Source organism: Poecilia reticulata, linkage group LG1, assembly GCF_000633615.1.
Source record: "Poecilia reticulata strain Guanapo linkage group LG1, Guppy_female_1.0+MT, whole genome shotgun sequence".
Lineage (NCBI taxonomy): Eukaryota > Metazoa > Chordata > Actinopteri > Cyprinodontiformes > Poeciliidae > Poecilia > Poecilia reticulata.
The window spans coordinates 7,423,627-7,445,008 of NC_024331.1; the positions used below are offsets into that span (position 1 = coordinate 7,423,627).

General features: G+C 37.6%; 1 protein-coding gene across 1 annotated transcript in view; it reads right to left on the reverse strand.

Annotated features, from left to right (window-relative positions):
* Positions 1-1,150: 1,150 nt before the first annotated feature.
* tusc3 (tumor suppressor candidate 3) overlaps positions 1,151-21,382 on the reverse strand; it is a 62,019-nt gene continuing 41,787 nt past the window's right edge. Inside the window, exons 7-10 of the mRNA XM_008417549.2 lie at positions 15,417-15,480; positions 11,016-11,090; positions 3,489-3,579; positions 1,151-1,746 (exon numbers count right to left, since the gene is read on the reverse strand). Of these exons, the coding sequence (XP_008415771.1) occupies positions 1,731-1,746; positions 3,489-3,579; positions 11,016-11,090; positions 15,417-15,480 (246 nt within the window). The 3' untranslated portion in view covers positions 1,151-1,730. The remainder of the gene's footprint in view (positions 1,747-3,488; positions 3,580-11,015; positions 11,091-15,416; positions 15,481-21,382) is intronic.

Sequence of the window (21,382 nt, forward strand, 5' to 3'; positions counted from 1 at the left end):
TTTGCAAATACCGCTGCCCCCCATTGAACGTGACATTTGTTCCTCCGTCCTTCACTGACCGAAAAGGCCGACAGCTGAGGGACAACAGATGGGAAATGCATCCTCACTGCAGATGATCAGCACTGGTCTTCAGTTTAATTCAAATATACTGCTACTGCAATGTATTTTTTATTTTATTTATGCTTCAGTAAACATACCCAACTGTTTAAGTTAACTTTCTCTTCTGCTCGTTGAGCGACATTTATCCAGAAATTGGTGGATGACTTAACGGTTTAAGTAATTCATGAAATAAAAAAAATAAAAAATTCATGCCGGTGACAAGTACATGAACACTTTTGACCTGGACTGTAACCGGATGTGAAAAAGCACACAGATATTTTCATACTCTAAATCAGAAACCTATTTCCAGCGTAAACAAAGGAGGAAGGGAAGGTATTACTGGAACAGTGCCATCATTCTTGCAAATAGAAAAATAAAATCATATATATATATATATATATATGATTTTGGAAACCAGTCATTGTGGGCCAGGATTGTCCTTTTCTGCACGTAATCTCAGACCAGCATGCACACAAACAATTGTTCAGCCTTCCACAGATTTAGAGTAAAAATAGAAAAGAATGCAAGAGAATATTTTTACTCCATTTGTCAAACTACTCGTTCCGTGGACCCATTCCTTCGTCTGCCCACACAGAGCAGCTTACGTAAACGACTGCAGCGGCTCGGCCCACTCAGTGTTTCAGAGGGCAGTTCACAAGGAAGAGAATTAGAAATGCATGGATTCTGTAAGTGACCTGCGCCTCGGAAAGAAATGTTAACACTCGGTTCGGTCTTCGGCAGACTCTGCAGAGCTATTTTCTGCACGTCTGATTTAGTGTCAACGAACCCGGGAGGGAAAAACACACAGACCAGGATTTTTGATTAAGACTCAAAAAAACGTAAAGTTCAGAAATGAGCTTTACGAGCTTCAACTTAATTATTTATTCTTTTGAGCTGAAGGATTTTAGAAGTAATCATTCCCTGTCAAAAAAAAAAAAAAATCAACTTATTGTAAGAAAAGATTACAGAAAGAACAGCGACTGGATCAAATCAGTTCGGACGAGTAAAAAAATGTTCAGAAAATGTAAAGCTTATTACAGAACACATGAAATATGCGCCATATTTTTATTCTTGTTGCGCTTTTATCGTAACATAGTTCACTGATGAAGTGACACATACGTTAGAGGCAGTAATAAAAGATTTTAATACATCCAAGATCAAACATCCTAAGTTTTCTAATGCATCAATACAGGAAAAATTGTAAGAATAATAAAAAAATGTAACCTATTTATACATTTCCATTAATTGAGAAACTTCCCTGCCTAAAAAACCTCAAAGGTGAAAGTTTTAAATATGACACAGTTACTAATATGTTTTAGTTGCTTAATTGAAAATGTAAAAAGAGCATTAGCTGATTGACTGATAGATGTAAAAAAAAATAGAATTGGATTAACATTCTCAAGTTAATCCAATGATAATGTTGTGAAGATACAGACATGAAAACAACTTCATTTCCATCATTACAAAAAAAATTATCTTTTTTAACATCGTGATTCCAGGACAGCAGAAGCAACAAAAGAAAAATCCCACAACGCGCGTTTAGTTTTCCAAATATGTTCTTCACTCCTCTTCAACCTGTACCGCCTCTTCATCATCCTCTGACCTCCTTCTCCTCTTCCTCAGTCTGCATTTTACTTGATAAGAAAGCTGGAAAAAAAAGTAACTGTTAGAAAGGAAAAAACACACACAAACACTGAAATGATTTTTTCCCCCTAAAACTGTTTGTGAAAGCAAGTAATCAGGAAAATTTGCTCAAATGTCTGAAAATACTCTGGCATTTATTGAGGGAAATGAGAAGTAGCATACTCGCCACTGAATATTTCGAGGCCGTTCAGAATTCAAAGCATGCGCTTCAATCATACAAAGGAAGTAGCAATCAAACATAAATAACATCCATTTGAAATGGCACTGCTTAATATAAGCAGCGCTAAAGTGCAGCATCTAATCTCAGGACTGGAAAACGGCAGAAAAAGAAAAAAAAAAAGGGTCGCATGCTTCATATCCTCCTCATCCTCCTCTGATCTCACAAATAAATGAGGGAAGTTTCGAGTCGATGTTGAAGTCGAGAAACTGAGTAAATCATCGAGTTTGACAGTCTTCTAGTTTCTGCTGCAGTTTCAGCACTTTTAACATTTTTACTTTTGTAAAAACGGATGACGTAGCGTCTACAACAGAGACAGGCAAAACGTATTGATATGTTAGGGCTGGTTGATACGGCATCACGATGTCGGCATTTCATATCAATCGATATAATTATTGACTTTTTTTTTTGTATCTAAAATACTGCCAAAGTAGTGATGAGACCTTTCCTCCTCTTTTACTCCTTCTAAACATTTTTGAGTGGCTTCAGGGACTGGTGGTGAAACATGAAACTGCTCCCACATACTCAAGACATGAAACTGCGCAAGTTACTATACAGAGTGTTGCTAGGCAACCAAAGAGCGAACGAGTTAGTTGACGCCATCAACATTTCTTAGCTTGGCGTCTAACATTTTTCCTGAGCCTACATCCCCCAGAATGCTGTGCGTTTCCGGATGGGAGTTCGGTGAAATGATCGACTTTCCATTTTCTATTTACATCGATCACGACTCTACTGCGATATTTGTCGTTATTGTCGTATCGCCCAGCGATACAAAAGCAGTTCCATCTTCCATCTCAAGCTCTTTCTAAAAAAACTAAAAATGATCTCCACCAGTCCCCTGTGCTGCCAACACTACGGTGTAAGTTACTCCCCAGGTAGTCAGTAGTACTTGTTGTGGATTTTCATTGGAAAGGAAATCACACGGCTGCAGAGATTCACAACAAAATGTAGCAGGACAAATAATGATATATAAAACAACTAAAAAACAAGATTGAAGCCTCTGGAAAAATAATCACTGAGCTCTGTTGGAGAGCACTTGGCCTCCTGAAACTCACTCAACTCTACAAGTTAGTTTCAGCATTTGGGAGCCCTGGGTGCAGCACTGTAATATCCTGCTCAAGTGGCGATGAATTGAAGACAGACTCTGCAGACCTGTAGAGTATTTTCTGTCACACATTAAATCTTTTTTTTTTTTTTTTTATGTGGCTGTGACCTTTAGCTAAAGGTGAGACCAAATTGCTGCTGTTCTGGCTCACTAAGCCACAAAAAATGACTGTCCACACATTTCCAACATTTTCCGCCTTTGGAAAACATCTATTGGCCGATGACTGCGAAATGAGTCGACTGAAGAAGAATAAAAGGTGAAAACGTGATGAACGCACTTAAAAACTGATGCGGCGAAATCTGCTGATTTTTATTGAAACACTGCAGTCGTTTTGGGATTCAAATTATTCAGCTTTGCATTTAAATCTGAGTGTAGGGTTTGTTTGTACAGAGCTGGAGTGAAGGAATTTGTTCCTATAGTTACCTGTAGGGGTATCCGTGGTACTTGGACCTGAAGACGGAGAGCAGGAAGCTGAAGAAAAACACCACCAGCCCGAGGCCAACCAGGCAGATGACTACGCAGAGGGAAAACAGAATGTCAGAAAAATACATGATAAATCCCATGGAAGGGAATGTGATTATGGAGTCCGAAAGTAAAAGTCTGTACGATTACATTCAAGTAGACTAGTTAAATTCAAAATAACAGAAGATGCAGCATGTGCAGGTTTTGGGAAAAGTCCCTCTTACCAATTTAGATTGCACTTTTCTGATGTTTAAGTGCTCAGCCTAATACTAAACTTACAAATCCAATTTCACCAAAATGATTTTAATCACCTTTTACTCGTGGTTTTGGTTGCCGCTTTGTGATTAATTCAAGAAAAAAAAACAGCGGACTCTCGCCTACTCTAGGTTCAGTGTTCACGGACTCATCTCTGCGGTTTTTGTGCGTTTCCAAATTATTTGTGTAAAATCTCCCTATTTATGGATTTCTGCTGTTGAGAGTATTTAAACTATTCCACTAAAAATGCAGCTTGCGAAGCTGGAAGAGTCGCAGTGTTACTTGATGCTGGTTTTCTTTTGCAAAGCAACCTTTCCAGGAGATATGACTCTAGATGTATATCATGCCAAGACTGTTTCTGCTGCATCTGAAGGTATATTTGGTGTTTGAACAATTGGAATAGGCACTTATAAGCCTTTTTTTTTTTAGGATTTCAAATATTTGTGGGCGATTCCGAACTCCTGTGAGTATCAGTTTACAACAGAGGCAGTCCATTTCAGACTCTGTATAATATTTCTCCAAGGTTGCTTTTGGTCGGAGACAAAAGACTCTGAATATATTGGTATGAAACCGGCTGTAGATCTAGGCCACAGTATCAATAGAAACAAAGTGATGTGAAAAAAATATATATTCTGGCATAATCAAGGGAAGTTGAGAATGTCATGTGAATAAGCTCTGTCTAACCATTCATTTTCTGTACCTTCTTAGGTCTCGTACAGGTTACACAGAGACTGATCCTACAAAGATAAAAAAATAAAAAATCCACAACGTTTTCAAGCGGCTGGATTCAGACTGTAACAAAACACTTTCTAAAGATCTGGAGGTATGGAAATGTTTCTAGCTGGAGAGAACAGACTGTACTCAGCTTTCAAAAGTAATGGCTTTTTTAAATATATGGCTAAAAACTGAAATACTTTATGAAAAACTGAACTCAGTGAGTTTGTAGAGTTTGTCTCTGAGAACAAGCAGCACTTTGCAGCTACCCACCACTCCGACAAGCTAAACCAACTTTCAGAGAAACTCTCAACAGTGAATATGTTTAAAGATATCAAATATATGTTACTCTAACGACCTTGTTTTTTTATTTACTTATGAACAGTAAAAATACTTAACATTCATCCTAAAAGCTGAAGCACAAACCTCAAAATTTCTGTTTCAATTATCCACATTTTCAAGCTTTCAATTTGCTCAGCGCTGTGCAGAAGTTGCAGACGCTCTAAAGTCGAGCGTGGTAATTACAAAACAAAAACCTGTGACTTTTGGAAACTGCAGTGCATTAATCTGGGTGCTTGATTTCAGGCTGAAGGCGTCAGTTTTAATCATTTCACTTGCATCAGTGACAACAAGCGCTGATGCGACGCTTTGATCTCTGTTCAAATCGAGGCCGCTCGCAGGGCTCCGACGTGGAAACGCCGACGGCGTCTCCTCACGTAAACAAACATCTTAATTTACCCGACCACACAGTCCGACAGACACCTGAATGACGCCGCACACCAACAGCTGAACTAATTAACATTGATAATCATATTAAAATGAAATGTCTGGAAACAGTTGGTGTTTTTATTGATTTACGGATGGTAACACAGTTAGCAATGCAAATCCGATCCGTTCAGTAAAACTCAGTTTGACTTGCAGGCGAAGAAATTCTGAAATTTTCTCTCTTTTTTTTTGCTTCTGTAAAATCTGAGATTTTCCATTTTATATGGGCACATATTTGAAGTGCTTGGTGGAGAAAAACAAGCACCCTTTTGAAGCCACCACATCTTCAGAATGAAGTGTTTTTTTGTATAGAGTCTATATTTGTACATTTATATTAAATATAATCAAGTTATACAGTTAAATATATGAATATGAAATGCAAAAATTTACTTTATTTTTAAAACCAACACTGCTGGCTCCTGCCTGTCTAGCTGTAAAGCTCGCTGCTGTGCGCTGCGCTGCTCTGAGGAGGGAAATAAACCTGAGGCAGTCTGAAGTAGAGGAAGGGAAAAGGCAAAAAAAAAAGAAAAAAGGAATGAGGAATGCTACACTGAATTCATTTTTAGTTCAAGCCTGAGAAAATGACCCACCAATTTAAAAATATTAATCCTAGAGGAAACCCTGCTTTTATTTAGCTCGAAAAACAAATAGTCTTGGATTAAGCTTCCTATCCAATAGTAAAGTTTCCACTCATTTTTGTCAGAGTTGCCAAAAACAAAAACAAAAAAAAACTACACAGCTATGCAACACTAATTCACACGCACGCACGCACGCACGCACGCACGCACGCACGCACGCACGCACGCACGCACGCACGCACGCACAAAATCATATTCAGGTCAGTTTACATAAACATGCCTAACACTGCTTAAACTTCGATTTCAGCTCATCAGATTCAGATTAAAACACTGCTCTATCAAAGTTACGACCCTTTTAAAAATTCCCGATCATAACCTTTTCAAAAGCTTCTAAAAACTCCTCAGCTGAAGTCCTGGTCACAGGTCACGTTGTACAGGCTGTGAAATATAGATACGCATATATGATATTGTGAATACATGCTCATACCCTGGTGCCGCGGTTAATCCTCAAGAAGCACCGTGTTGAATTTAACTGTCACCGCCAACAGATACAGCTAATCAGGGATTAGGATGAGTGCCTCTCTTGAAGACCAAACGGTGAGATGTGTTCACACTGCGAGTGTGAGCGTGTGTGTCAAGTGTGTCATTTTAGTGTCAGGACAAAAGATGTCTGAAAAACCAAAGTAGTGTTTTAGTGTCAACCTCAACAAACGTAAAGCTCTCGTGGTTTGCATGGCAACAATAATAAAATACATTTGTGCGAGACTGCGACTCCATCAATATTATTAAAAATTGATTTAATTAAAAACTTTTTTTTTTCTCAAATTGTCCACTGAGCTGCTACATTAGGGGTTCTGCCGCTGTGTTTATATGCGGCGATACTTTCTTGAACAGTGCCAAGTTGCAGGTTCCCCTTTGCGAGTCGCAGACAATAAAACTGAGCACGTATCTGAGCGCAACGCTCCGAAATGCGCACATGTGACGCATTTAAAAAATGTCAGGTTATTTAAGACCCTTGGCGAAGTGACGAGCCGTATAGACTGAATAATTTCCTTCAGTGACAAAGAACATAATCCCTCTTTTGACTGTATGACTTGGCTCAATCTGAATCATAACATGCGGGGCCATTAAAAACATTAGGAGATTCCATAATTATATTAGGTGAAGCATGTCTCATTAGGAGACAAATGGGAAGCGACTGCAATGCCAAATTACCCTAAGAGAACTTGTTGACGGCATGCGCTGTTTTAATACGCACGTTTTGATTTCGATGTGGCTGGAAAAAAAAAAAGCGAAGCATTTTCTTCTCATAACATTAAAGCTGAGATGTATAGTGAATCTTTTTGAAAAAAGGAGGATGTCATAGTAACAGTATAAGTCAGATTGACATCAATATCAATGAAATGCACGACATTCCAGTCCTTCAAGGTTACAAATGAGCTGCTGAGGTTCTTTAAAGCCCAAATGTCCAATTACTAAAAATACTTGCAAATGGTAAAGGAGAAAGGAGAGTTTAAAGTTTAAAACTACTGAGAAAAATATCTCAAGCCTGCAAGGTAGACATTCCGAGTTTGGGGGGGAAAAATAATATCTTGCCTGCAGTGGTGGTGGTAGTAGAGATTGATGAGTAAAACTCATGCAACTGCATAAAGTTTAATTCGTTTCTTGAAATCTTAAGCATGAATATAGTTGGATAAAATTTTTTGCTTATCTCCACCTTTATATACTTATTTCTAATCTACCTTTTTTGCTGACATCTGTCATCTCTGACTCAGACCGTAGAATGATCAATACATTTTCTGTTCATTTGCAAATGTAATAAACACAACTGGCTAATAAAAGCTACAAAGTTAATTTCATTATAGTCCAATAAAATGACTTGATCTAATATTTTAACCTTTGTCAAAGAACAATTTCTTTGCATAAATAGAAATATTTACATTTGGTAAATTAACAGTGTGATATCAGTTTAATCTTTCATAAAAAAAAAAATCTGTAAGGTATGAACAACAGTAAATATCGAAACCTGATGATCATCTAGCAGCACATATTTGTTATTAAATCTATTTTGGACTTAAACTGAGATCTTTCCCCTTACAGAGCAAAGTTTCTTTTATTTGGATTCTTCTGTAGAAAAGATAACACGATGTGTAACTACACGTGTACGCTTGCGTATCTGGTACGGCTAACAAAAATTTTGCAAAACCGTTTCTCCACAATACTTGAAGCCTACCTTTAAACGTCTCAAAAGCTCTGTGTCGTTTTTACAGACCTCAGAGAACGCACGGCGTGAAACATCAATGATTCAGCGCATCAAAGGGAACTCGGGATATAAAAGAGGAAGTGGAAATGTTCGTGTCTGGGTCTATTTTGTGATTCTGGAGTCAAACACCTGCAGAGAATCTTTAGCCCGGTACAGGCGAGGTGTCACTCGCGTCTTCAGAGACGCGGCGCGCCGTCTGCTTGCCATCTTTTTTGGAGAAGTGTTCATGCTGCAGCAGGATAATGAGGCCAAACGCACCTCAAAGCGGTGAAAAAAAAACAACAACTTGAAGATCAAAGACGACCAAGGAGAGGCTTTAGGATTTTCATTAACTGGAGTGCAGCAACTATAAAAAGCAGGGAAACGCTAAATAGATAAGATGCGCATCTTCATTTCTTTTTTTATTTTTTATTATTATTATTTTTATTTTGACTCAAACTGCTGAAATTTGCAGCTGGAGACGACTTTTACAAGGTGGTGAAATAAAGGTTGAGTGTCTACACCAGTAAAAGTTTCAGAACTAATGCTATACTGCTGTTTTTGTTCTCATTAATCTCTAGTTTCACTAAACATAGGATGATTTATTTAAAGTGTGCTTTTCTCTTAGTTCTGATGATTTTGGCTTACACTGGGGCTGGACCATACGGCCTAAAAACCAACATCATGATATACTGAGGGGCTAAGAGCGACTGAACTGGTGAATTCAGTTAATTTTTTTGGGAGATTTATGTATTGAGTTGTGCCTGCCTTCAAATATATCAGCAAATAAAGCAGTGGCAGCAACGTTGGCTTTATCGATACTACTGAATTTATTTCATCTCATCTGACAAGAATCAACATTTTATTCAGGAGGTGATATATATATATCAACTTTTAACCTGGGATTCTGAACTGTAGCTCATGTTGGGATCTTTTCTGGGGTCATTTTCTTTTCAATGACCTCTTTGCCATTTAGGCTCCACCATTGTTCCACATGTTCCTTTAAGAACAGTCTGCATCTGAGCAACTCCACTTACACATTCTGTCTCCCATATGAACTATAAGAGCAAGTAACAGCAGGTAACTCTGCATAGCAGCACTCAGCAGTATGTGAACTGTATTCCAGGGACTCTACTGATTACACCAACATGTATTTATAATAAACATATTCAATTTCAGAGCATATCTTTAAGTAACAAGCGTTAGTAGATATTTAACAAATATTAAATGGCACTTTTTTCAGCTTTAAAAAAAAAAAACTCAACCAAGATAATCTTAGCTGTGTTAAATAAAGGCTGAAGATCAATACCACTAAGAATCATTTGTCCACTACAAATTCTAGGGGAAAGTTGTACCCAACATGCATCTATAGTCTGTGCGAGTTCAGCCTCATACTGCAGAAAAAGGAAAATGCTTGAAGCAGTTCATTTTAATTTCCCAGTTTTAACGTCTCAACAAGAACTCTTAGGTAATCTTACCTTTAGGGCACGTGTCCACAAAGCATTTTTTTTTTTTTTTTAAGTGGCCGAAAAGCGCTGACAGGGTTCTTAAAAGTGGCTGAACACACTGATTCATCAAAAAGTGTTTTCACTCACATTAGAGTTGTCTAAAAAAACACAACGGGATCGCCAGTCGCACAGCATAAAGCTGACCAGGAACACCCAAGAAGATTCGTCCTCTTTTCCTGACAAACACACAGTTGTGTAAAAAGAAGGCCGAGTGGAGATATTTGATGGTATGAATGTTTCCAAGATGCAGTCCTATTTAATAAATTGGAATATGTGTTCCGATGGAGTAGAAGTACAGTTTAAAACGGTAACCAAACCTTTTATTAAGCCCACTTTTTAAAGCTAAAATGTTCATTTTTCTTTTGGTCTAAGAAAATATTCTAATGTAAAATTTTGTTTTTCCCAGTAGCTGTAGTCTTCAAGATTAACAGAAATAAAGACTTTAAAACTTTGGCCTGCAACTAATTATTTCACTTTGTGAACTGAGTTACTGAAATAAATATATATTTTTCAATTTCATTCATATTTATTAAATGTTTCTGTAATTTTATTGAAACTATTACGGCCGGGATGCTATATGCTCAATGCTATACAGTGAAATCCAGGTATTTGAGTGTTGGGTACCACAGCTGCCTGTGAACATCTAAATTTTGTGAATACTTGTCTTAAAATTCTTATAGATGTCCATTTTAAATTGTTCACACACCAAATACACACAGGTGAAATAGTCTATTGCAGAAGCTAATATCAGCGGTCTTACTTATCGTGCTTTTGGGGATCAGCCAATCAATTTGGCTGTAAGTGTTTGGGGCTACTGGATTGGCTGCTTTGCAAACATCACCCAATAGGGTCTCAAGTAGCCTTGCATCCTCTATGTCAAGCTGCACTTTCAAATACTTTAGATAAGCCCACTAAAACCAACACAAAAGGAAATCTGCAAACAGGAGGATTTTACAGTGGAAATGAGTACAGTGAAGCTTGGCCACATTAGAAATTGTTGGGACCATTTTCATGCTTAAATGGAAAAATTAATGGAACCTTTAATGGTAAAGAAAAAACTATTCCAGTAAAACAGACAGGATGCACCACCTTTTCTCTAGATGATGAAATCCACCCCACTTTCAATGGAAACAGCAAAAAGTAAAAAAGTGGATAAAAGCCATTTTGACCCAAGATATACGTCGGCAATGTGTCATACAAATGAAAATGGACTTTCTGGTTGTGATCATGAGGGACTGCTGGGTTATTTCTCCAACTCAACACGGTTTAAGTTGATGGTACACATAGTGTCTTGATAACTTAATAGTTTATCTTATTTTTGCTTATTGGTTTTAAAATAATAAAATGCAAACATCCAGAGCTTTAAGTTTAGACTAAGCCCTTATACTAACTATGTTGAGAAAAAAAGAGAGAAAGAAACACTTACTCCTTCTCTTGCCAACATCTCCCTTAGAGGTGGCGGCTTCGTTAAGCAGAACCATTCCCATGGTGATCGCAGCATCTGGGAAAATGTTGTCAAGGAAACAAGACACATACGAAGCAAGATGGAGCTGGAAAAGCAAAATGACCCAGAAGGAACATTTAGAAATACTGGTTCAGCTCAGCTAATAAATATACATAAAATCCTTCAAACTAATCCACACAGTGTGGACACAGTAAATGGACCAGCATATCATGAAGTCATTTTGAAAAAGTGCTTTAAAAGGAATTTGTGCAGATTATTTCTGCAGATTATGGTGCACATTGTTTAATTATGCAACAAACCTCACTAAAATAATTAATCTACAAAATTTTTATTTTTTTATACTAAAAATAGGAACAAACTGTGAAAGGGATAAGATGTGTATCAGAAAACTACATTTCAGAAAGACAAAATTAGCAATACAATCTACGCCAATCTATTTTCTTGCATTTTTAAAACCCATTTTGCTCATTTTAAAATTTGTGCTGTAACAAGTAAACACAGCATAACTAGTTATAGTTTCTATCTACTGTTAAAATTGGTGCTAAAACTGAGATTTCTGCCTGGAAAAAAAAAACTGAGTAGGAGCCAACACACCATTTTGATCCGGCTAAAGAAACGACAGATCGATGCAGGGTGAGTGCCGTGACACCCAGATTAAGGTTCTGCAGTGAGGCTGCAAATGCCTACCTGCCTAGGATTTCAGAAACAAAATTCATGTCACATCAATGACTCTAGCAGTAATAAGAGCAAGTGTATGTTTCTGTCAAGCTCACAACAATTTAAAGAATATACTTAAGCGCCTGAACTACTTTTCAGCTGCTGTTATATCACATGTGCGAGGCAAGTAGAAGAATTTGTCTCAGATTCCAGGGCAGCTAAAAGCATTTGTTTTGCTTGGCTTCTGCGTTGTGACATAACATTCCTGTGAGTAGCATTTCTCTCCTCCAAAAATAAGTCTTCTTGCCAAATCTAGAAAGTTGTGATTTGGTCTTTGTTGGTTCAATAACACAGTTGTCCAAGTAACACAATCTTTACCAGTCTGGAAACTGGTGGACAAGCCAGCTGGCAACTATTTAGTTGAAAACACTCAAGTAATAGAAGCAAGAACTAAACGTAGTGAAAAGGGATTCTGGATGTATTTTCCAACTCCGTGGCTGTTTCTATTACAAAAGGAGTGCAAAATATTTTTTGATATTCTGATAATGTCAAAAACAAAAAAACTAAACACAAATTCAAATTTATTGTGTTTCCATAAAATAAGAAACGAAGCTGGAAACCAGGCTGCGTCGTCATCCTTCTACCACATCCAGTAAAATAATAATTTTGATATAGTAAAAAAAAAAACAAAAAAAAAAACACCTCATCCTAGTGAAAACTATAAGTTCTTTCGATATTGCTGGGTTTCCATTAAGCAAATTCATTTTTGCAATTCCAATTTGCGCAATTTTAAGGTTAATGAAAATGCAGATACTGATTGTTACAGATGTTCCTTTTTACACTAAAGCAGTGATTCTTAACCTGGGTTCTATCGAACCCCAGGGGTTCGATGAGTCGGCCTCAGGGGTTCGGCGGAGCCTCTGCTGTGGAGGTAAAGGCACACTTGTGTGAAGTCGCTTGCCATCACTTGCTGCAGAGGATCACGTTACATTGCTTAGCCCAGTGGTCCCCAACCTTTTTATTACCGCGGACCGGTCAAGACTTAGAAATTTTGCTGCGGCTCGGGGGGGAAGAGATAAGGTTTCTGCCTGTTGGTGTTCCCACTAAAGCCTGAATACACCCAATTTGGGTTGTCTTGGCCCTTGTATCGCAGCCTGTGGGTTTTTTCCTGACTTGGAACGAGAATACAACCTGTTGAATGCAACAGGTAGCCAATCAGACGTAAGAACGGAGGGGAATCCCAAATAGCTGGCATATCGAGCAACCGAGAGTCCGGTGGATTTCGGAGATGATATATGGAAATGTTTATTATTATATCTAAAGGTCATTATTATATGTTTATTCAGTTAAAAATATTAACTATGAAAAAATAGTCACCTCCAAATCATACTGCAGCAAATAGAGCGGCTGCTCCCGTCGTCTTTTATCCACCGTTACATCTTTTATCTCTTAAAATGAGTCTACAAACTATCACTATTGCTTCTACATCGTCATCAGTGTTTGGTTATTCTAAATTCCCATATGCTATGTTGGGGGTTTTACTGGATTATCCTCTGGAATCGGGATGTTCGTGTGGTGTGTTGGTCCTGCCTTGGACACACGAACCGATCGAACCTGTTGGACTTTTATTAGCTCTGAGGTCACAGAGGTTTGGAGAATCGGCCGATAGTTCTTAAATCTTTCCGTCTAAACCAGACTTAAGACTAAAAAGCTCTACTCATCTCCTCTCGACCACTGCCCAAACGCTCCGACTCTGGTCGCTATGGTAACGTTTACATATCCCTTCAAAATAAGATACAGATGCGMCACAAAAACGAACATTTTRCTTTCGTGAAAATTTTAACTCACGATAATGACTAACGGGAGCCCTGAGCTTGTTTCTCTGCAACGAGACGGTCCTATCTGGGAGTTATGAGAGACGATGACACCCGAAGTGTTGCTTATATCCACAGCCTGCTTGGTTTCTACGTGGCGAAGCAGCTTGAAGCATCATCGTCTCATTAGCAGCCGGTCACCACGTTACGCAGAGTGGCTTGTAATGTGGGAGTCACCTACCGGTCCGGGATAAATCCATTCTCCTGTCTCTTCTCTGGGCCTTTTCCCCTTTGCAAAGAAACTTTCCAAAGACATCTGATCTGTTTCTTACTCATTTTGCTGCTTGTGGCCTCAGTGTTGGCGCGCAAGTAACCGAGAGAATCCGGTTAAAGGATTTTCAAAATAAAAGATCCTCCAGACTCAAATAATACATAAAACGGAAATATTTCACTATTTCTTGCGCGGCCCGGTACCAATTGGTTCATGGACTGATACTGGTCCGCGGACCGGGGGTTGGGGACCACTGGCTTAGCCAATCAGTGCTGCGGAGGAGCACTGATTGAAGGAGTTCTACTCTCAGCAGGGATTTGAACTTGTGTCTTTATTTACTTCAGCAAAGCTCACAGTTTTGACCAAATTCTGTAGCTTTCGGTGTACTTCTAAATCTGCTCCTTAGTCGCATCTTTTCGGGGTTGGTACTGCCTCTAGTGGCCTGGAGGTGGTAACATAACTAATATAATTACATTACTAAATCAGAATACCGCAAAGCCTTTATTATTTATTATTAATTTTTCATTCTCAAGAATGTAGAGCTAATTAAATGATCTAACCAAGACCTTAAAGTGGTTCCAGTTTCTCTCGATGGCCAACCTGTTGAAACTGTGGCAAATTTTAAATACCTTGGGTCGTTCCTGGACAGTCAGCTCAACTTTCCTGAAAACACTGACTATATTTTGAAGAACTGTTCTCAGAGACTCTACCTTTTAAGAAGACTTGGTGATCTTGGGGTGACCCAACTAGACTTATCTTTATTCTTATGTCTTCAAATTGGGGAGAGTGGGAGGTCATATTTTATTTATCACTATAGAAGGGTTCAGTGAATGCGCATATGAAACTGGTGGGTTCTGTACCTCAAAAAAGGTTAAGAACCACTGTACTAAAGAAACAATTTACATTTGAAGAACCAAACTAAATGGAGGATTTTTCTGGGCATGTTGTTAATAACAAAAATAAAATCATTTTGCAACAGATAATACTCAAAAAGGTCTCAACGCCACCAGCCCACCAAACAAAATTTGATGTGTTAACATTTGGACAGGTGAGTGTGTGTGTGTGTTTTATCTAGATATGACCGGAAGGCTAAACTGAGGATGAACAAACAAACATTTCTCTGCAGCAAGGCCAACCTTGGCCCAGCTATTTTCACTGGGATAAATACAATGGTTAGAAGTGAATGGTATCATTATTGACAAACAGAAGCAAGCACAAGAAAAGGCACACATGGGCACACAGGCAGAAAGTAGAAAAATGCAGACAGAAAAAAAATACATGCTGCCAATCCAGTCCACAAACATCCACCGAACTTTTCACAAGACTTTGGAACAAATCCCCTAAAGGAGGAAATATTAAAGATGAGCAATTTGTCTAATTGTCAAGGCAAGTTGGTGTCGTTATTTTACAGAATGGACACAGAAGGCGATGCTTTGATATTGCGCAATCCAAAGTTTGAAAGGCGTACAAATATAGGAGGGAACTTGCTTTGCGACATGTGTTGGTGAATAAAGGAGAAGTATTGCCAAAATAAGCCGCAGATGTATCAGGGATCTTAAAGCTGCTCTGCGATTAGCATTTTGGAGACCATGAATGACAAACTAGCCAACCAAAGGATACTCAGGAGCAGGATGATGTGAGATTCGGCCACAAACTGAGCCTGGCTGCTGCCGTGGATGTAACTCTGTGGGAAAGAACAAGAAAGAGAGAGGCAGACTTTAGGCTTGGCAGTGTTATTTTCAGATGGCAATGTGTTCGGCTACATGGAGAAATTTGTAAAATAAATGTGCTGTAGGAAATTACAAGTATCAAACAGAGCTTCTTTTTTTTTTTATTCACAGCCCTTCCATTCAAAAACCAAAAACTTTTTTTATTTTGGTTTAAATCCCCCGAAACACTGAAACTCTGTTGAGGAAGTTTGATCTTATAAGAAAAAAATTACATGGAAAAATGAATCTTAACGCGTACTATTCAGGTAAAGAAACTTCTGCAGTCTGCAGAGATAAATGATATCCCTTTATTCTTCGAGTACGATAACATTGCTTTATGTTAGATAATCTACACTCAGTTGCAGCCAAATGGCATTCAAGCTCTGACTTCATAATATATTTACTTTATTACTCTGAAAGCAGGAAACCAGAATGGAGTGTCAAGGAAATGTCTCCTTGCTTTGAGATAATTTTCTATAAACCCAGACGGCTTGAGAGATGTTCGTCGAAAATGTGCGTACGTCTGTCCATGAATAAATGTGTGCATCATGTGCTATGAGATGACGAATCATCCTTCATGGAGCAGTAAGGTCAACCTGAACCAGCAGTGAGTCTTAGTTGATCACAGAATCAAATCATTCACTGTTCAGTTTGTAGTAGAAACTTGCTGTGCAAGATTCGCAGCTGATATATTTTTAAATAGAGCATTTTAAGCCTTGCAACATGCAAACCCTGTAGAAAAAAAAAATAGTTGAAGAGACTCAAAATACAGTCGTATCCAATAAATCAGGGCTGGACAACATGGCTGAAAAACATATCATGAGATAGGCGTTTCATATCAGTCGATATGGATCATTTTTGATTAGTTTATTGTTTTAAATATTTGAAATACTGCCAAGGTAGTGACGCAACCTTTCCTGTTTTATCCAGTTTTCACTCCAGGCTGTTTATTTTTAAGAAGTTATGAGGCACAGTGGTCAAACATGAACAGGCTGTTGCTAGGTTACCAGTTACCAAAGAGTGAGTGAGTGAGTGAGTGAGTGAGTGAGTGAGTGAGTGAGTGAGTGGATGCCACCAACCTAGCTTAACTGGTCATGAGAGGTTGAGGGACTAAAGTCTGTCCTTTGCCTACATAACCCAGAATGCAGTGCGGTTCTTGATCGAAGTTCAGTGAAATGATTGAATATTCTGTCAGATGTATTATCCATTGATATTAATCACATATCTATCACTATATTGTTATAGATTTATTGTCCAGCCCTACAATAATTAGACTTGCTTGTTATCTTTAAAAGTACCTTTTGAAATTACCCGATAAGGTAGGTATTAAACACATTTCTGCTTTTAAATAGTTTTTTTATTGGTCTTGATGCAACATTCCAGTCTTAAATGTCATATCATTATCTGTAAGAAGATAATCATAATTAACAGAAATTATGGCTTTCAAACATTTTTCTGTGTGCAATTAATCCATATAATGTGCTTCACTTAGTGAAAAAGTTCCTAAAATAAATGAGGGTTTTAATAACATTCAAACTTAATAAATGAGTCTGTGTCTGTTGAGATTCACTTGTCTGATCTCACTTTATAAAAATCAACTGGTAGCTTCCTCTCCAGGCTCTGTGACAGATGCTAATAGAAGAAAAACAAGAGAATAAAGTGCCGTGGCAAACTGTGTATTTTATTTCTTTTTTTGCTGCAACTGTGACAGAACGACTGGGATATTGCTAATAAAAGCAAGAGTCATTAAATATATAGACCAGCAGCAGCTGGTGCTAAAAGGTTCCCTAAGAACAGGACTGCTAACTTTGCAAGAACTGCCCAAAATAGTGACCATTTATGACTCACAGTTACAAGCAGTGCAATCTTTTGGACTGTTGCTGCACAACTGAGCACTTCTGGTTAAAAGTCTGAGGCCCAACTCAACAAACATCTGTCAGCAAGCGATGGGGAAAAATCATTGTGAAAGACCACGGGAGACAAAACAGAGGTCTTAAAAGAAATCAAGCAAACATAAAATTATTAGTATCTGAGTTTACGGCACACAGAGCCTGGCTTTCCACTTGACTGCCACAGAGTTTAAGGATGAAGAGTTGAATGGGAGACCACAAAGGAGGCAGGCATGCTGTCCTGCTTCAGTGGAGAGACATAAAGAACGTTTGCATTTGAAAGCAGACAGAGAAAAAGCACAAAAAGAAAAAAAAAAATCCTTTCTGTTCCAACAAAACCTTGGTGCTCTGCTATAGCAGCTCAGATAGTGGTAAAGTGGCTGTCTTTCGAGATGGAGTAGGAAAAGTTTGTTTTTTAGCCATATGGCGAAGGCTTTTCTGATCAAGCTTCAATTATAAGAGTTAAATCCTTCTATTCCTGATCAATGCAACAAGGGCAGATGAAACTGGAGGTTATTTCTTCAATTCTAAAAAAAAAAAGGTACAATATTAACTAGCGATACAAATGAATAAATAACTTACAACTAATGGTTTATTAGATTAAAGTTAGTTCCAATTTATTTATAATGTTAAGCTCTGATCTTTCTTCAGTGATGTAGTTTGGTCGCCATACAACAGAGGGCACCGCTTGTATCAGCCATGTTGATACAGAAAACCAGGGTTTTTAATGAAACTGTGTCATCAATTCATTAGTTGATCAATAAGATAAAATAACTCTCGCTAACTTGCATCCCTAATAGTCAGAATTAGTTATTTTTCCTTTAAAGTTATTTCTAGCAGTGATAAATAAAATAAAGAAAATAGTGAGATTGTGTAAGTAATTTAAAACTGGCAGGCTCCAATTGAAAAAGTACTGTGTGTGTTTTTAGGAACCCCCTTCACATATTGATGGTCCTAATTTAATTTCTAAAATGTACAGGTAACGTGAAAGACGACACAAAACTCACTGGAATCTCCCACTTTCTGGCAATATTTTAAACCAACATAACCGTCATTATCTGTGCCTCACCATTGGCCGCACTTTTAAAATTCCCATTACGTCACAGAAAGCGAGACTCGTATATCAAGAAAAGAAACATTACTGGAATACGGATCTCCGTGTATAGTTCTCTCAGCGCAAACAAAAGCATGACAGAAAAAATTCAGAGAGGCTGGAAGCAGACCTGCTGCTTTTGGGATGAAAAATTCCTCAATCCATGGCCGGGCACTTCCAATTAATCTGATGGATTAGAATGCAGGAGTTTTATTCATTAGTGTGCCGAGCACAGAGTGTGCATGTCCCGGTGTATCTACGTAAGCACCAGATAACTCTGATAAAGTTTGTTGTTTGGAACAAATTTGCTCACTTGAGGGACAAATTTGCTCACTTGAGGGACGTGTGGCTGTGTGAAGTTCGAAAGACAAACGTTCAGGTGGCATGAAGATAAGAGCAGAGTAACACCTAAAACATAAATCAATTAACCCAAAAAGAGCTTTTAAAAACAAACTCACAAAGCAGTTTTAAAGTTAACTTGTACTACTGAGGTGAAAATTATGGAAGATTTTGGTTTCAGCTAATATTTTTATTTACCAACAAATCTACTCCGACAAAGTAATTAGGTCTGCCACGATAACACATTTTGCTGGACAATAAATTGTCCCAGAACTTATAGCGATAAATGATCTTGTTTTCAGAACATTTTCAAGCAACACCTGAATGGCATGAAAATGCAAGAACAACAAATACAGTTTTATAAAGACCCAAGCTAGCATAAGAAATCTAACACCAATCCCCCCGCTGCGAGGGAAATATGCATCAGTACATTTTCATTAGTAGGTTTCTAAAATAAAAATGTGAAGAATACGTTTTTTCAGCATTCTCAAAGGTCAATGTAATGAACATTTAAACTGGAAGACATTTGGAATATCCAAAATAAATTACCAGAAACAACAAATAAAATTTTAAAAAAAAATCTTTCAAGAAAAGGGATAGTTGGGACCAAAACACCAGACAGAAGACTTTGATAATTCAGTTTTTGGTAAAAAGAGGGAAAAAGAGGGGAAAAAAAGAAAAACGATAAATCAAGCAAATGAAAATGATTGTGTTTATTTTACTTTGTCATGCGATTAATTGATTTGTTTATTGTGACAGGCCTAAAAGTAATACTGCCCCTTTAGAATAGCCTAAAATATATTCCACATAATATTCATAAGCATGTCACCATTTGGATCTGTATTTGCCGTTTTATCTGTTGTTTTTTTTGTTTTTTGTTTTAACTTAAAGTCACTGTTTCATTAACCATTTTCTTGCTACTTTTATATAGTAACTATATATTTCTAAGTAAATGGAGACATGCCTCTTCTTCATTTTAAACTGGCTGAGAATTGCTTTAAGGCATTAAGTAGATCTATACTGGAGACCCGTCAGGTACAATTGCATCTTACATCCACTCCAATTAATGTGATGGATTAGCTTTTACTTCTTTTAGATTTTGAGCAAGAGCAATCGAGTTAATTGGGTTTAACAAATGTCTAAAACCACCCAGTGTTAAAGTAAATTGAAAAGTCGTATGAATAATGTTTGAAATTTCTTTAAAAAATTTTTTAGATTACACAGTTCAAGCACACAGGTAATGTGTGTGGATTTGTTTGCAACCCAGAGAAAACGCCGTCAGCTGTGCGGTTTTGTGATGAGGCTGTTGTGAACATGATTAGTATTCCAAGAGCTTAGTTTAATCAAGACCCAAGCTAGCATAAGAAATCTAACACCAATTCCCCCGCTGCGAGGGAAATATGCATCAGTACATTTTCATTAGTAGGTTTCTAAAATAAAAATGTGAAGAATACGTTTTTTCAGCGATCAGAGCAGCACATTGTAAATTTGTGTCCATGCTCTTTTTCTCTCTCTTTTTGAGAACATGGACTCCAAAATTTTTTTTTATTTTTTATAGGAGGTACACTAGAAACCAATTTTTCAATATTTAATGGAAATTAAGTGGCTGCTCTAAAGTGTTTTTTTTTTTTTTTATAAAAAGCTTTTAAATAAGTAAGGCTAAAGTCATGTAACAAGGCCCGCTTTGACAAGTGATTGTCAAGGACTTCCACAATACGTCAAATTCCGCCGTGCTACGTTCCAAAGAAAATATGCAAAGACAAAAGCATAAGCTCCAACAAATATCATAGATTACATGCTTCCATTTGACAAGTCAAAGCTGACACGTGTGAGCAATAGGCGCAATTTTACTCTTTTTTTTCTTTTTGTTGATTTATAAATATACTGCTCAAAAAAATAAAGGGAAGACTTAAGTGTTCACTTAAGTGTTTAAGTGTTCCCTTTATTTTTTGAGCAGTATATATATAACAGCAAACCATAGTAATGTCAACCCATAATCTGTGTGGGCTGATAACCTTTACAATTAGCCAGATTTATCCTTTTTCCATCTGCTATGGTGTATTTGTGTATACAGTGTGTGCCTGAATCTGTGCTTTGGATTTGTTTTGGGCTGATAAAGGTCAGGAGGCACTCAGACAGGGAAGATGATAAATGGAAAAATCAACAAAACAGGAACAAGAAAACAGTGAGAAGAAGGTAAATACCAGATAGAGGAGATATGAAGTGGAAACAGGTGTATAATTTACACCAGGAGGTGATTTATAATGGCTGTGTTCAAACTGCTATTATGATAGGAACTGGGTTTTTTCAAGTTGTTGAGGACAAGAGTGTCATTTACGATAACACCTAAAACAAAGCTGATCCTCAGATTTACAGCAAAAAGATAACTAAAAAAAGCATTTATCCATCACTTCTAAAAAATAAGGGAAATAGTTGTTGGTTCACTCCGTCTTAAGTAAATACAGTCTACTTTAGTCACAGATTTATGTTTCACAATTTCATCATCTTCTCGATATTTATGCAATGCGGTGTTTACACACTCCATTGAGATTCCAG